The sequence below is a fragment of the Ixodes scapularis genome, unplaced genomic scaffold, assembly GCF_016920785.2.
Source record: "Ixodes scapularis isolate PalLabHiFi unplaced genomic scaffold, ASM1692078v2 PGA_scaffold4__175_contigs__length_147842914, whole genome shotgun sequence".
Lineage (NCBI taxonomy): Eukaryota > Metazoa > Arthropoda > Arachnida > Ixodida > Ixodidae > Ixodes > Ixodes scapularis.
In genome coordinates this window covers 124,205,351-124,219,950 of record NW_024609879.1, presented here as the reverse complement: position 1 = coordinate 124,219,950, position 14,600 = coordinate 124,205,351, and the positions used below count along the sequence as shown (strand labels likewise).

General features: G+C 46.8%; 1 protein-coding gene across 1 annotated transcript; it reads right to left on the bottom strand.

The window, feature by feature from the left end:
- Positions 1-2,286: 2,286 nt before the first annotated feature.
- Positions 2,287-5,412, bottom strand: LOC120837444. Its single transcript, XM_040206807.3, has 5 exons — positions 5,084-5,412; positions 4,892-5,021; positions 3,177-3,282; positions 2,905-3,083; positions 2,287-2,759 (listed from the first exon to the last, which is right to left on the bottom strand). The coding sequence occupies exons 1-5, from the start codon at positions 5,407-5,409 to the stop codon at positions 2,421-2,423; spliced, it is 1,080 nt and encodes a 359-aa protein (XP_040062741.3). The 5' UTR covers positions 5,410-5,412; the 3' UTR covers positions 2,287-2,420.
- Positions 5,413-14,600: the final 9,188 nt, after the last annotated feature.

The window sequence follows — 14,600 nt, the reverse complement described above, 5'->3', positions numbered from 1 at the left end:
GCCACTTGAGGCGCTTTCGTATAAAACAGTATTTACAAATAACAACAATCTCCAGAGGATATAAGTTGACAGTTCATGAAAGACGTTGCTGCGACCACTTCAGGCACTGTGTCATATAAAACAATATATACAGATAACAACATTCGCCAGAGAACATAGGTCGACAGGTCATGGAAGATTTTATTGAGAGAGAATAAACTTTATTTATTCAGTTTTCTGAAGGGGGGGAGGCGCCCTTAGTCCAGGGCTCCTGTGGCCTTAACCGCTGAGCGGGCCCGGTCCACCAGCTTACGCTGGTCATCCAGGCTGGAGCTGAGCAGCACGGCCTCCCATTGGGAAGGGGTAGGGTGTGGGATAGGGGGAATCGCGGGGTTTCGTTGGCATGCCCATACAGTGTGGTATAGGTTGGCGTACGTGCCGCAGAATGGGCATTCTTTGTTGTATTGTTCGGGGTACCATCGGTGAAGTAGACTTAGGTGTCGATATGTGTTGGTTTATAGTTGCCGCCAGACAACAGCCTCCTCTCGTGTGAGCTCTTCGTGCGGCGGGGGGGAGCTTTTGGCGTTCTAGGCGATAGTACTCTGTGATTTCCGCGTACTGAGTCAGTGGGTGTCCGTCGCTCTTGCTCTCTTCTGTTTGCCTGCAGTCCGGTGCTCGGAAGGTATTTGCTCGAGCGACAGCGTGGGCGCGCTGGTTGCCGGGTACAGACTCGTGTCCAGGGGTCCAGACCAATTTGACCGGGGGGAACTTATCTTGGTGCTTCGTGAGTAGATCGTGCGCCGATTTAGATACATAGCCCGTCCGGTAGGCTCGGCACGCTGTTTGGGAGTCCGTTATAATTGTAGTGTATGGGTCGCTGTTGATAATGGCTAGTGCGATGGCTGCCTCTTCGGCTTCTGTTGGTCGGTTCGTTTTGATTGTCGCAGTGACGACGGTTTCGAGGTCTTGATTGATCACGCCGATAGCCGCTGCTTGTTTCTGGGGGTAGTCTGCGGCGTCCGTATATCTAACCGCTGGGTGGTCTGCGTAGATTCTGGCATGTGCCCTTGCCCTGGCTTGGCGTCTTCCTTTGTGGTGCTCAGGGTGCATGTTCTTCGGTATCGGTGCGACTTCTATGAGGTCGCAGACCGCTGCCGGTAGGGGCAGTGTGGGGTCACCATCTGTGTGGCCTAGGTATCCGAGTTTGCACAGCAGGTGTCTGCCGGTAACGGATCCCCGAAGTCGATACTGTTGTCCCGTCAGGTGGGCCTCGATAAGTTCACGTGTCGTATTGGTAACTCCTGTGGCGTGTAGCTTCTCGGTAGCTGTTGTCGGTGGGAGACCGAGTGCCACTTTGTAGGCTCGTCTGAGTAGTATGTCGATCTTCTCTATTTCCGACGGTTTCAGGGGTAGGTATGGGATGGAGTACGTGACCCGGCTCACAATCAGTGCGCGGACCAGTCGGAGTGTGTCCTCCTCTTTGAGGCCTCGATGGCGGTTGGTGATTCTGCAGATCCTGATCACTTGACCTGTGGATCTTGTGAGGTGGTCGGTGGCCGTTGTGGCACTGCCATCCTTCTGCATGTGGAGCCCCAGAATGCGCATGCTATTCACTGTGGGTATCTTGTGTTCGTCGAGATATAGTTCTATACGAGTGCTGGGTTTGCTGCGCCCGGGTGTTTTCTTCTGCAAGATCATGAGTTCGGATTTGGTCGGCGAGATTGTTAGGTTGCCGAGCTGCGCGTATTCCTGTACAGCTTCCAGAGCGCTTTGGAGTGCCTCCTGCTTTTCTCCTTCCGAGCCCCTGGTTGTCCAAATAGTAAGATTGTCTGCGTATATGGTGTGGCGTATGCCGGGTATTGCATTGAGTCTGTCTGGGAGCTTGTTCATGGCCGAATTGAATAGGGTCGGCGACAGGACGGACCCTTGGGGTGTCGAAGGCGTCGGTACGCAGTGACCCAATACCGATTGTGGCGGTGCGATGGCTGAGGTAGCTTCTAACATAGTTGTATATCCGTTTGCCGCAGTTCGTGTGGGCGAGGTTTTCTAGGATCAGTTTGTGGCTGACGTTATCAAAAGCGCTCTTGAGATCGAGTGCTAAGATGGCTTGCGGTGTGTGTGCAGATAATGTATCTAACAGCTCCTCCTTCAGTTGTAGTAGGACGTCTTGTGTTGAAAGGTGTGCTCTAAATCCAAACATTGTGTGAGGGTAAGCCCTTGCGCTCTGGAGGTGCGGCTACAGGCGATTGAGCACAATGTGTTCATATAGCTTACCCAAGCACGATGTCAGTGATATCGGTCTTAATGTGCTGAGGCTTAGAGGCTTGCCAGGTTTGGAAGATTTTATTGCAGCCGCTGGGGGCATTGTCATTAAATTAATATATACAAAATAAAAAAAAATCCCCTTGGATGTTACAAAAAGACTGTACAGTAGTGAACAATTAGTTGTTGTCATCTTCCCCCGGAGGTTGGGCCAGGTGCTCGGCCTGGGACTCGGCCTGGAGCTGGGGCTGGGGCTGGGCCTGGGGCTGGGGCTGGGGTTGAGGCTGGGCCTGGGGTTGAGGCTGACGCAGAGCGTGGCCGGATAGCTGGAGGATAACCTCTCGCATGAAGGCAGCGTTTTGCTGCATGGAGAGGACCCCCTCCTGGATGTTCTCTGCGATCCGGTCCATGCTCTGCGTCTGCTGCACCACATTCTGCGCCAGCCGCCCCACGTTCTGCGCCAGCTGCCCCACGTTCTGTGCCAGCCGCTCCAGGAGCTGCCCCATGCCGAGCGTGATCTGAAACATGATTTGCAGATTTCTTGACTTTCAACATCTCATGCAGGTTGCAAAGACTTTGCTGACACCAACTTATTGGTAGCTTATGTGTGAAGCAAGTCTGTGTTTAATCATTACCTGTGCTTCAGGGATTTGTCAACATTACCTGTCCCTGGAACCTTTCGTCCTTTGAGTCGCGGCCTACGTTGGCGTCGAGCAGGCGCTGCTGGTTAGCCACGGCCGAAAAGTCCGCCTCGTCCCGCCTCTCCTGTCGAGAGGCTCGAGGGACTCGACGAGGCAGCCTTCGTCGAACCGTGGCTTGCCGTGCTCGAGGCTGTGGCATTTCTGCAGGAAAACATAGTTTAGATCAGTAATAAGTGTGGTCATGTTCATGTTGCTGACGGTTTTAGTTCCCCTTGGTCAAGTAAGGTATCTTACGGGTTGAGGTAGATGCCTCGTGATCCGCGTCCTCCTCCTCCTTGAGCACGTCCCCCGCATCCTGTGAAGCTGGGTGCTCCTCTGCCGGGGCGCCCACAGGCTGCACCTACGTGGCACATTTATCGTTACACGTTTGCACTGCATGCACTGTAACATGTGCAATCTCTTATGTTTTTTTATGGAATGAAATGGAGCTATGCTCCAGCTTTAGATTCTATGCAGGTTTGCCCCTGTAGTAACTTTTGTAGTTTGCTGTAAAAACAATACTGCAAATATGACTTGTGATAAACCTCTTGTGAGCGCCAGGCAACTAGCTGCTCCCTGTCGTGTGCGTATTACCCTATAAGAGTTGTACATGTTGCATACTATCGGGAAAAACAGATAAGTAGATGATTCATTGCAGCAGCTGAATGTAGCTGGTAGTGCTGTGGCTGACGCTAGGGTGTACCACTCCCATTTACATGTCATTTCAATCACTTTTTATGTAAAGTAACCACCTTACTACAGCTCTCATCAATGTTTCTAGGTCTACGCAAAGTCGGGGCCAAACCCAGGAAAAATATTTGGCAGTCCAGGACGAACTTTGAAGCTCAGACTCCTCCTCCTATCCTGGATATGGCCCTGAGCCCAGGAACTATTTACATACACATCCCATAGTTTTTAATAGTTATCACATGTGCAGTCCTTTCAGGGTTAGCCTGTACAGGGACAAGTCAATTTGCCCTCTGTACACCCTAGAGTTGGCGAGATTTTGAGAGGGACCGGTAAATAAATTAACCATTTGTTGCTTATATTTATCACTTTAAAAGGATACTACAACGAAATTTCGGCGCTCATTTTTTGGTCTGTATGTGTTCAAAAGAGCAGTATCACATGGAACATACCGATATCTTGTTAAAAAAAGTCTCAAAAAGGAATTTTAAAAGGAATTAAACGATTAACGAAGAGCACCTGGTGGATGTCGCTAACGCCTCGTTTGTAATGCTCGTCTAGGAACCTTGACAGCTGGTGACGGAGGTTGTCTCGTCTCCGGCCACGACGAGAGAAGGGGGGAAGGGGGAACTCCCCTCTTCCCGAGAATCCCTTTTGTGTGTCGCAGTAGTCGCTATTGTCCCCTTAGATGATTATAGAAGATTAACCCGTCACTCAAAATTCGTACAAAAGCAGCCGCTTCGGTGGCTGGAACGACTAGGCCATCCTCTCGACGTCAGCCTCGCCGTAGCTTTGCTCGTCTTGAGACGACCTTCGTCACGATTGCGTTGGATGCCACGTGCTCTAAGCTGGGCCTTCTCCGAGCGCTTGCCAAAGTGGGCCATTTATAACGAAAAATACAGCCACCAGGATCAAAATACAAACGTGCGATTGTCATTTACGGATATTGTGGATTAAATTCAACCTATTTTTGAACACGACGGGAATATTTCAAAATTCGTTGAAGTATCCCTTTAAACAATGACTATTGTAACCGACTAATAAAACTATCAACATATGTTCAGAAAGCTGAAACCACTTTTGGGACCACGTAGGTAACGAAGTGCCAATCCTGCTTTCTTCACTTCTTAGGTAAAGTTCATTGAAATTTTAATGCAATGCTTCCATTAATTTTAAAATACAAATTTAAGCGTTCACTTTGTGCACTTGCCCCGCCTCCTGGAACTCTGCAGAAATAGGCAATACATGTAGATTGTTGTGCTGTTCCCTGGTCAGGTACGTACCTCCTCCTCCGGAAAGTGGGGTACACGAAACCCGGGGGCGCCCAGGGCAGAGTCTACCCCGACAATGCACAGGATACGGGAGTAGGTCGATGAGAGCCGCACCTGGGAGGTGCCTCTCCCCGTTTTGCGGCTGTGAATACAAAATATATATCAATAACTCTGTCCCGAGTATTTATCTACTGCCTAGCTTACCGCTCAGCCTCGACGACTGCGCACCGCTTGCGGGCTTTGCAGACGCGGTTCAGCCAAACCCTCTTCCACCGCTCTGTGTTGCGCGGCGGCCCGATGTGGTTCAGGCGGCTGGTCAACTCGGCCCACAACCTTGCCTTGTCAGCTCTGGTCAGGTTAGGCGAGAGGCCAGAGGCCCCACGAGCCAGTTCGCGATGCTGGAACATAAAATTGTCCATTTCTTCTTTTTGTAATGAATTGACTGGCTCGCAGGGCCCTCTCTCGCTTGCCTGATCAGACATGACAGACATGAATGAGGCGGTAAATTCTCGTCTGCTATCAGTTTTCATCACATAACTTCGGTTTCACTTTTATTTTAAGTCCAACTAAAGAAAAACGTGCTAATTTCACCAGCATTCAGAGTTTTTTTTTTTTATTTACGACGTTGTGTGAAATAAATTATATGTGACGGTGAGCGTCGCACTTCCTTGGCTACTGTCGGCTCGATGCAAGTACAAGAGTCGTTGGCTTGGTTTGCTCGTTTGGCTTCACTTTAGTTTGGCTTCGTGTCTTCACGGTAGACCTGTGCGCCGGTCAGAAATCGCCGGCGGCGGCGCGCCGGTGTTTGTACATCCGGCGGCGGCGCGTTGACGGCGCGGGAATCAACGGATCAGCGGCGGCGTAGCGCGGAAGAGGGAGGGGAGGGGGTGTGGGAGGGTGGTGTAAATTAGAGAGTGAGGGAGAGAAAGAAAGGAGTCATTTGAATTTGGAAAACAAGGTGCAAATACCATAAAGACGAACACACTTTTCTATTTCATTTTTTTTTTTTCTGGAGTGGTTATACATTGGCCTCCGCTGTGAAAAGTGCGACCGTTAGAAGAATCAGGTACTCGGCGTCTTGTTTATTCTCGTTTGTAAGAGAATATGTCGCAGGCTGGCAGCCGCAGCGCAAGATCCTCCGTTAACGAGGACCGACGACAACAGGTATTTTATCACCGCGTTCCACCTCACCACGCGCTTGTCGCGCGCCCCGTGCCTAACAAGTCGACCGAGCACGTCCTTCGATTTATAGAACTCGTACTCTCATTTGGTACGCCGCAAGCCGTCATCACCGACAACGACAGGGTCCTAACCTCTCGTTCGGCTTCGCAGTACTTCGCCGACAGGCACATTCAGAGCATTCCTAACAATACTTTACGCTTCCGAAGCTAACGGTTTTGTCGAACGCGCCAACGGAAAAATCCTTCCATGTCTGCGCGAAAGAACATCAACGGCGACATCGACCATTGGAGCGATTAACTTTAGGCTACCAGCTTTGTGAACCATTAGCCGTACGCCGGACTCCAGACGTCACCGTTCGAACTCCTGTTCAACTTTGTCCCACGTCGACCAATGGAATTTTCCCCGCTTCCTGACGAGGTCGGCGACGTCCGCGCGAACTGTGACGCTGCAAACGCAAACCACGCTTACCTTCACGGCATGAAGCGTTCCTACGAGCGTTCCTACACAATTTCCGGGTTTACTCCGCAAGGCACACCGGATTTCCGCCAAGCTGCCGCACAATAGCACTTCTTTTTTTTTTTTTTTCACGAACAACCTGCAGTGATTGGCGTCGATTTCAACCAACTCGCCTTGCACCGCGGCAGACCCTCCGATTACAAGCGCATCACGCCGACGCCGCCCTCCACGATGGCTAGACGCATAACAGAGGATCATGACAACATTAACAAAATGTGCGAGGGCGCAAGGATTTTGAGTTCGGGAGTGTAAGCTAATAAGTACGCTGTCGGCAAAGACCTGTAAGGAGAGCCTCCCCGACTCGACCGGATGGGAGCTCGACTTCGACCCCCGATGCTGGATCCCGGCGTGGAAACGAGAAAGGAGGATTCCTAAAAACACGATGTGACAGGAATAAGCCGGGCGTGGGGATCAAAATAAAATACGTTTGAAAGAAGCCTGAAAACGGACGCGAATATAGCCCTCTTGTATCAAAGTATTTCACAAAGTTTTCATTAAATCGTTTTGCAGTCTACAAAACCGTTCATTCCGTTATAACACTTTAAAAACACAGGCGAGCTGGTGAAGAACTTCCATAGTAACCGGAGAACACGGAACGATAAAAATAGCGAACGAGACAACAAGTCTCAAAGACAGCTTTATACCCGTTTTCACGTCAAGAAATCTAGTAAAAAGAGTCCGACTCCTCGCGAACCATTACTAATTTCCACCTTTATGCGGAGAATTAAGATATATGTAGATGGATTCTACTATATATATTATCAAGACGTACACGTTCCAGCGCCAAAATCATCGCTTTTTTTCTCAGACAACCAAATCTCGTATAACACTTTGCGTCGCGTATACGAACATCTTTGTTTCATGCATGTGCTTTCGCCCCCTGTAATGCCTTCGTGCCCTGAGGGTACTTTAATAAATAAATAAATGCTCAAAACTTCCCTTTTTAAAAACGGGTATAATTTAGTTGAAAAACGAACGCTCTTATATATACGTCAAGACCCTCACCACCAAAAAAGAACTAAAAAAAGAATGGTATCACCATTACACACTTCAGTCCCATATAACGCACCCCAAAACTTTAGTTCGACGCGCAGACGGCCATACATTTTACGAGGGGCTTGATAACGGAGCGATATAAGTTCTTAAATAGCTGAAGTACGTATCAAAGACCACAGAAAGAAAACACTGAGATTTTGCAGTAGGGCCAAGAAAACCCCAATTATTATTATTATTATTTTTTTTTTTTTAGTCAGTAAAACGTACATTAGCTATTTTAATTTTAATAAGTTGTACCACGTGGCTATCAAGCCTCTCGTGAAAGTTGGTCAGTTCGACGTCTGAAGTTTTGGGGTGTCTTATATGGGACAAAGGGCGTAAGAATACACCCTTTTTTTTAGAGTGTAGGTCACTGAAAGACCGGACACTCGGACAGATCCCAATGATTCATTGGTCACACCAACCTGCCATGCATACGACCCTTCTTGATGACTGACCAGCCACATGCGATAACAGGCAACTCCATCAGAACCCTTACTAATATGATACACGCGTGACGAGATGTCCCTACAGCTTGCAATTCGCTTAACGAGTGTCGATGAAACGATCGTGTCGACAAAACGCGTGTCCGTAAAACGTGTGCCGATGAAAAGTTGTCTGCGATACGTAATTCCACGAAACGAGTTTCGATGAAATGAGAGGGTCCCGTACACCACTCCTGTCTGAAAAGTTACATCTGGGTTCTTATATGGTTTTTTTTTGTTTTTTTTTTTTCTGGCGCCCTTGAGGATTACCAGAAAGGGGGTTGACCTTTCTAATTTGTACTGAGGTTTGAAAACTAAATTTACACCGAACCTATTTGCAACTGATATAAGGTTATGAGAGATTCCATGGTAGTAAGGCACACACACAAAATATTTTTCACAACCGGTTTTTCCACAGGAGCCGGATTAAACGTTCAGCACCTTGAGCACAACTCTAACAATTGCATCGTGGTGATGGCCCGCGTCCAAACGAGGCATCTTTTGCAATTCAACTGCCTCACCAACCCAAAACATACGGGATTCTTTACAGGCGTTATCCATCGCAGACGCAATTACACCACTCTTAACTATTTTCAACTCACAGCTGTCAGCAACCAACAGAGGCTTGGCTGATTCCTTGCCGTACCTCCAGCACAGGCCCTTTTCCGTGTACAGCAGTAGGTCTATAAGTGCTTAATTCGACTGTTGCGATGGCAGGGTTGTGTGGTCCAATCGACAAGGTCCGCACAACCGTGTCGACGTGAACATAAGTCTCGTTTTAAAAAAAATCTCGGACAACCCTGGAGCAATTCACGACCCGATACACACACCCTATTTTGGAATAAAAAGAGAACCATCAATGTCTACGGCAGTGGACTCTAAATGAAACTCCAGAATGCTGATAAAACTATCTACATCAATTCCAGTGGCAAACTGCAACTTCACTAGATTATCATCACACCACCTCCTGATCCTTATTAACAGCTCAGACCTATTCAGAGTAATATAAGTCCTTGATGTCTACAGTTGTCACATCTCACCTTCTACCACGATGCGGATTCAATATTTCAATCAATTGCTCAGAGTTTTTGAGTGACAAGGACTGTTGCTCCACTCCTGTCAGGCGTTTCTGGATAAAACCGACAACGCCTTCTGCCAAACTCAATTTTCGTTGACAACCATTTTAACAATTACACCAGGATGGGATTGTTACGTTGTGCTCAAGCTGTAAGGAACGTACGCTTAATCCGGCTCCTGCGGAAAAAAAAACGGTTTTAAAGAATGTTGTGTGTGTGCCTTACTACCTGAATTTCTCATAACTTTATATCAGTGGCAGGGAGGTTCGGTGTAAATTTAGTTTTCAAACAAATTAGAAAGGTTAACCTCCTTTTCGGGTGGTCCATAGGGGTGCCAGAAAAAAACATGTGTACAACACGTGCCGGAACTATTGATGGCGTCCGCCTCAATTATCTCTCTAACAGTCCTATGTTTGTGCCTACCGAGAACAGTGGAAGAAGCAATTAATGGTGTGCACCTGCATTCATGCGTGGTTTCAAATGACTTTGCAGAAAAAGAGATAGTGTATTTGCGGTCCGCGGCGGTGCCACGGATTGGTTGAGATGTGGTGCAGTGACGCAGTGCGTATCTACGCTGAGGCTCTTCGATGAAATCAGTTGAAAGCGCTCTGTGGTGTTCTTCCTCTGTCTATGTCTTAAAGCGCAGTCATGTTTTTCACGCACAATACCAACTCGCCCAACAATCAGCAATGGTAGGAGAGTTCTGAGGGAGACCATGCGTATTTTGGCCTCTGGTAATTGTGTAAGCATACCGTCCTTGGCATTAGACAGTGATATGAAGCGTTTTTTGTGTCTCTATAAGGTCTTGTTTTGTGGGTTTTCTAAGAATGGTAAGGGCTGTGCTGGAGCTGGATTGGCCTGTTATCGCATATGTGGCTGGTCAGCCCTTAAGCGAGGTCATCAGGGTGGCTGGTTTGTTTGAATCATTTAGATATGTCTGAATCATGAATCATATGGGTTCTGTCGAGTGTCCGGCTCTCGGTGACAGTGAAGAAGAGGTGTTTCTTTTTTGGTGGTGACGGTCTTGAGGTATATGTAACAACGTTCGTTGTTCAAATAAACTACAAACTGTGTTTGAGACTTGTTTTGTTCGTTTTTTTATCGTTCCGTGTCTCCGTTTTCTATGGAACTTCTACATTTATTGATATGTATATACAGGAGTAAAAATGAAAGGGGAAAAGGACACAGACACAAGTGTATCTATTCATTTTTTATGCATAATACAGTAGGTAAAACTCATACAGAAGCAGGAAAAAAAAACACAAATACCCCCCCCCCCCCCCCCCCACACACACACACACACATACAAAAAAAAAAAAAAAAGAAAGATGGCGGCGCAGGCGGCGCGCCGGATTTATTGTGCGGCGGCGGCGTGCTGGCTCTGGGGATTCCGGCGGCGGCGCAGGGCGGTGGCGGCGGCGGCGCGGCGCGGCTGCGGCGCACAGGTCTATTCACGGTCGTGCGTCGGAAGTGTGTCGTAGTTAATTACTGCGATGTCGTCACGGCGTCAGAAGGTGAGTTTCCGCGATGCGTGGTATTGCTAAGATACGTTCATTCACACATACGTCACTTCCTTCTTCCAAGTCTCCTGGGAGTCCAAAGAGCGCAACATTAGCAACATAGCACTCCTGTCTCCTGCTCTTGTCATCTGCTCTCGTCGTCTGCTTCTGCATCGACGCTGAACAAACTTCGGAGCCGGTGCAAGATTTTGATGAAATGTGTCTGAGCTCGTTCAGAACTGGGATGAATCGAACGCACCAGTGCAGCGGCTGTGCCACTTCTGGTTGAATCGAATGCGCCAGTTCCTGCACTGCTGAACTAGCTCAGCCAGTTCAGGCGAATCGAACAGACCTAGTATTATGGGTCGTTTACACTTGCGAAATACACCCTCAACGCCGACTGGATTCGCTCGCTGAAAAAATATCGGGCCGTCCACCTTTGTTGCCGTCTGCGGTGTGCGCGGCGCCAGCGTATCTCAGTTTACCGAACAGATGAGAGCTGACGAGAGCTCCCAAACCTCCTTCTTGCCCGCGCGCGTCTCGTCGCCATCGTCGCTATACCCCGTTTCACCTTCCGTCCGAGCACAGCGGACGCTAGGAGCCATCCCAGCCAATGCGGCGTTGAGGGAGTGTCACGCGACCTTGAGCTCCCTGTGTCGTCCCGCCCCACCGGCAGGTCACGCGACTTTCTCCCGGCGCTGGATCGGCTGGCATGGCTCGTGGCGTCCACTGCGCTCGGACTGAAGGTGCTCGTCAGCGGGGATCTGACGTCAGCAAGCGCCACTTCCCCCGTGCGTTCTGATTGGCTTGCTGTGAGCGCCGGAAATTCTGCCTGCTTTCGTCGCCGGGCGTCAGAATTCTCGCGGATCCGGCCGCCGGTCCGCAAGTGTGAACGAGGCATTAATCCCCAAAGATAAGGATGCAGATAAACTCATGCACGTAGAAGGATACCGCCACTGATAACTATGACAACTGCTGGATCGCGCATCCTCGCTCCGCAAGTGCGGCCACCGGACGGTCATCTTGCTTGTTGAAAACTTGCGTTTTTTGGAGCGTTGCAGAGGCTGGCGGCAGCGTGCTGAAGACACGTTTTCTGCTCGTTCGTCGTCATTCGCCGAAGAAGTGCTTTGAAACCATGTGTAAGCCGGGAGACTTGCCGTTGAGAACACGTAGACATCTTTACGGACCGTAAGAAAAAGATACAACTCGTCGAAAGCAAGTTTCGCCGGTGTCTGGTGGTAAAAAATGTTGCACGTTTTTGACCACTAGACACGTGACCTTGTAGTTTTACGTCTAGATTTTAAAAAAGTACCACGCAAATATTATTGCGTATTGATTTTAATAACAGTACCGGCGAGATAAGTTATGTTTCGTTTGTGTTTAGTTCAAAACGTGTTTTTACGAAAAAAAACTCATGCAGCTTCGCAATGCCTCCGCTAGGTGCCGTCAGCCGCGGTGCAGTATTTTGGGGTTTTATCAGAACTAGACACTGATCTCTGGGGCTAACTGTATTGAAAAAAATAGTTTATCATGTTTCTTACAGCAATCGCAAGACATAGGCTGAATTTTCCGTCAAAGCCTCAGGATTTGGTATGGTCACGCGTCTAATGGTCAAAATTGTACAACATGGCGGCAGCCCAGTGGGGGTCACTTTTGCCTTGTGAACGGGATACCAGTTTATCGCTCCTCTACCTTGTTGGTGTAAACATGAGTTGATCTATATTTGAATACTTTCACCAATACTATATGGCGCACTTTTCGTATGTGCAGGTATGGGCTCCGTAAGTTTCCTCGGCTTCTGGCATTTTTCCTGGGACCTGAACCGGGTCGAACGTTTCCACGCTTACGCCTACATCGCGTTTGTGTTCTGTGTCTGCCTCGAATACACCATCAACTTGGGGACGGCTCTGAGACGGCGTGCCAGGCTTGTCCGGCTCATTAAAACTTGCTGTGGTCTAGAACCGCTTCTAAACGCACCACGGGATACCTTCAAAACTCTGCTCAACTACTCTTTGGGATGCCTTGGATTTCAGGTAAGAAATCGAAGTCCGAAGCTCAGATTTTCGCTGTTTATTCAGTGTATGGGCGGTTTCATTTGAACTCAGGCAACGAGGTGCAGTCGTATTTTTTATTTTGCCTATAATTTTTATATTTTGTGGCGCTTGTTCCAAGAAGAACAATCCTTTTTATTTTAATGTGCTGACATGTTTAGTTTCTGAGGAAAAGAAATCCCAAAGAAGGGGGAAAGAACAACGAGGTGTTGATGATTGTCGTGTTTGGTTTTAGATTCACTCTCAATCTCTAAGTATTTAAAGAGAACATCTATATTTTTTTTAGTGGGGTATATAAGGCAAATAGGTAAAACTAAATTATAACTAATATTTATTGTTCGTCGCTCCAATCTTTGTAAAGATTCCCAAACATGCCTCCGCGAACAAGTGTGACCTAAATTGCGTTTTTTTTTTTTTTTGAGTCGACTATGTTTAGTTTTGCTTTTGAAATAATGCCACGTGTAGAACCTTTCATTGCCTTCCAAATTAATCAAAGTTTTTGCATTTATCAGGTACGAGTACTGAGAAATAAATTATGAAACAGAGAAGGTTTTCACGTTTCGTTCAATTTCAGCACGCTGTATCAAAGAAATATTTTTTTTTATTTTTTGTTTATTTGTTTTTGCTCGCGTCGCGTTTTTTTTTTTTTTTTTTTTTACCACACTCTTTTACCCAGGATACATTCCGTTAGAGGTATTCGCACTGGTTTTCAATTTTAAACCTCTAAATGTGCTAAAAAATTATTCTTTTCAGTTATCAACGTGAGCTTCGCATTAAAAACCTAAAATTTTGCATTTAAAAATCTAGGTTTCTGATAGGAAGTGCATTTTACTCAGATGTTTTACAATATTATACTTTAATATTTGTAACATAGTAAAGATTATGTAGCGCATAGGGTCTAGGCTTGAGGCCTCTCCAATCACACCACCGGCCGAAATTGTATGAAAATTCGCTTTCGGCAGTTGCGATTTTATTGTGTTTAGGCGTTTGGAATTGCAAACTTGTTATTATACGCCTAACGACATTAATGTATTTTATATAATTATTTATTAAACGTCCCTTAGATTTTTATAATAAAAAATAAAATATACAGCTATAACCCCTCAAGCCACCATCAGCATTTGCTCTTTTTTAGCATGTTTAGAGGCTTAAACCTCAATACTAGTGCATATACCTCGAACGGAATGTATGATGGATAAAAAAGGATGTAAAAAAAACGCAACACGACAAACGTTTTAAAAAAGCTTTTTTTTTTTTTTTTTATACAACGTGCTGAAATTGAACAAAAAGCGAAAACCTTCTCTGTTTTATAATTCATTTCTCAGTACTCGTACATGATGAAAACACAAACTTCACTTCATTTGGAAGGCAATGAAAGGTTGTACAAGTGGTATTATTTTAAAAGCGATACTAAACATATTCGACTCAAAAACAAATCCGCAATATAGGTCACAGTTGTTCGCGGAGGCATGCTTGGCGATTTTTATAAAAATTGGAGCGACGAATAAAAAATGGTAGTTATAAAGGCGTCTTACCTACTTGCACATATACCACACTAAAAATAAAAGACCTTCTCTTTTGAATACTTTGAGATTGAGAGTGATTCAAAAACGCCACACACGACAATCATCGACACCTCGTTGTTCTTTCCCGCTTCTTTGAGATTTTTTTCCTCAGAAACTAAACATGTCCGGACATTAACACAAGAAGGATTGTTCTTCTTGGAACATGCGCCACGAGATATAAAAATTTGAAGCAAAATAAAAAAAATACGACTGCACCTCGCTGCCTGAATCCAAATGAAACCGCCTGTATATAATTTCGCCTCGAACAGATTAAAGGAGCGATGCAACAATTTTTGTACTGTGCACAAATAT

Excerpts from the sequence above, each read along its gene's own strand:
- LOC120837444 (XM_040206807.3), bottom strand. The coding sequence starts at position 5,409 with ATGAAAACTGATAGCAGACGAGAATTTACCGCCTCATTCATGTCTGTC. Across the intron at positions 3,084-3,176 it reads CGAGGCATCTACCTCAACCC|AAATGCCACAGCCTCGAGCA; the intron begins GTAAGATACCTT and ends GTTTTCCTGCAG. Across the intron at positions 2,760-2,904 it reads ACGAAAGGTTCCAGGGACAG|ATCACGCTCGGCATGGGGCA; the intron begins GTAATGTTGACA and ends ATCATGTTTCAG.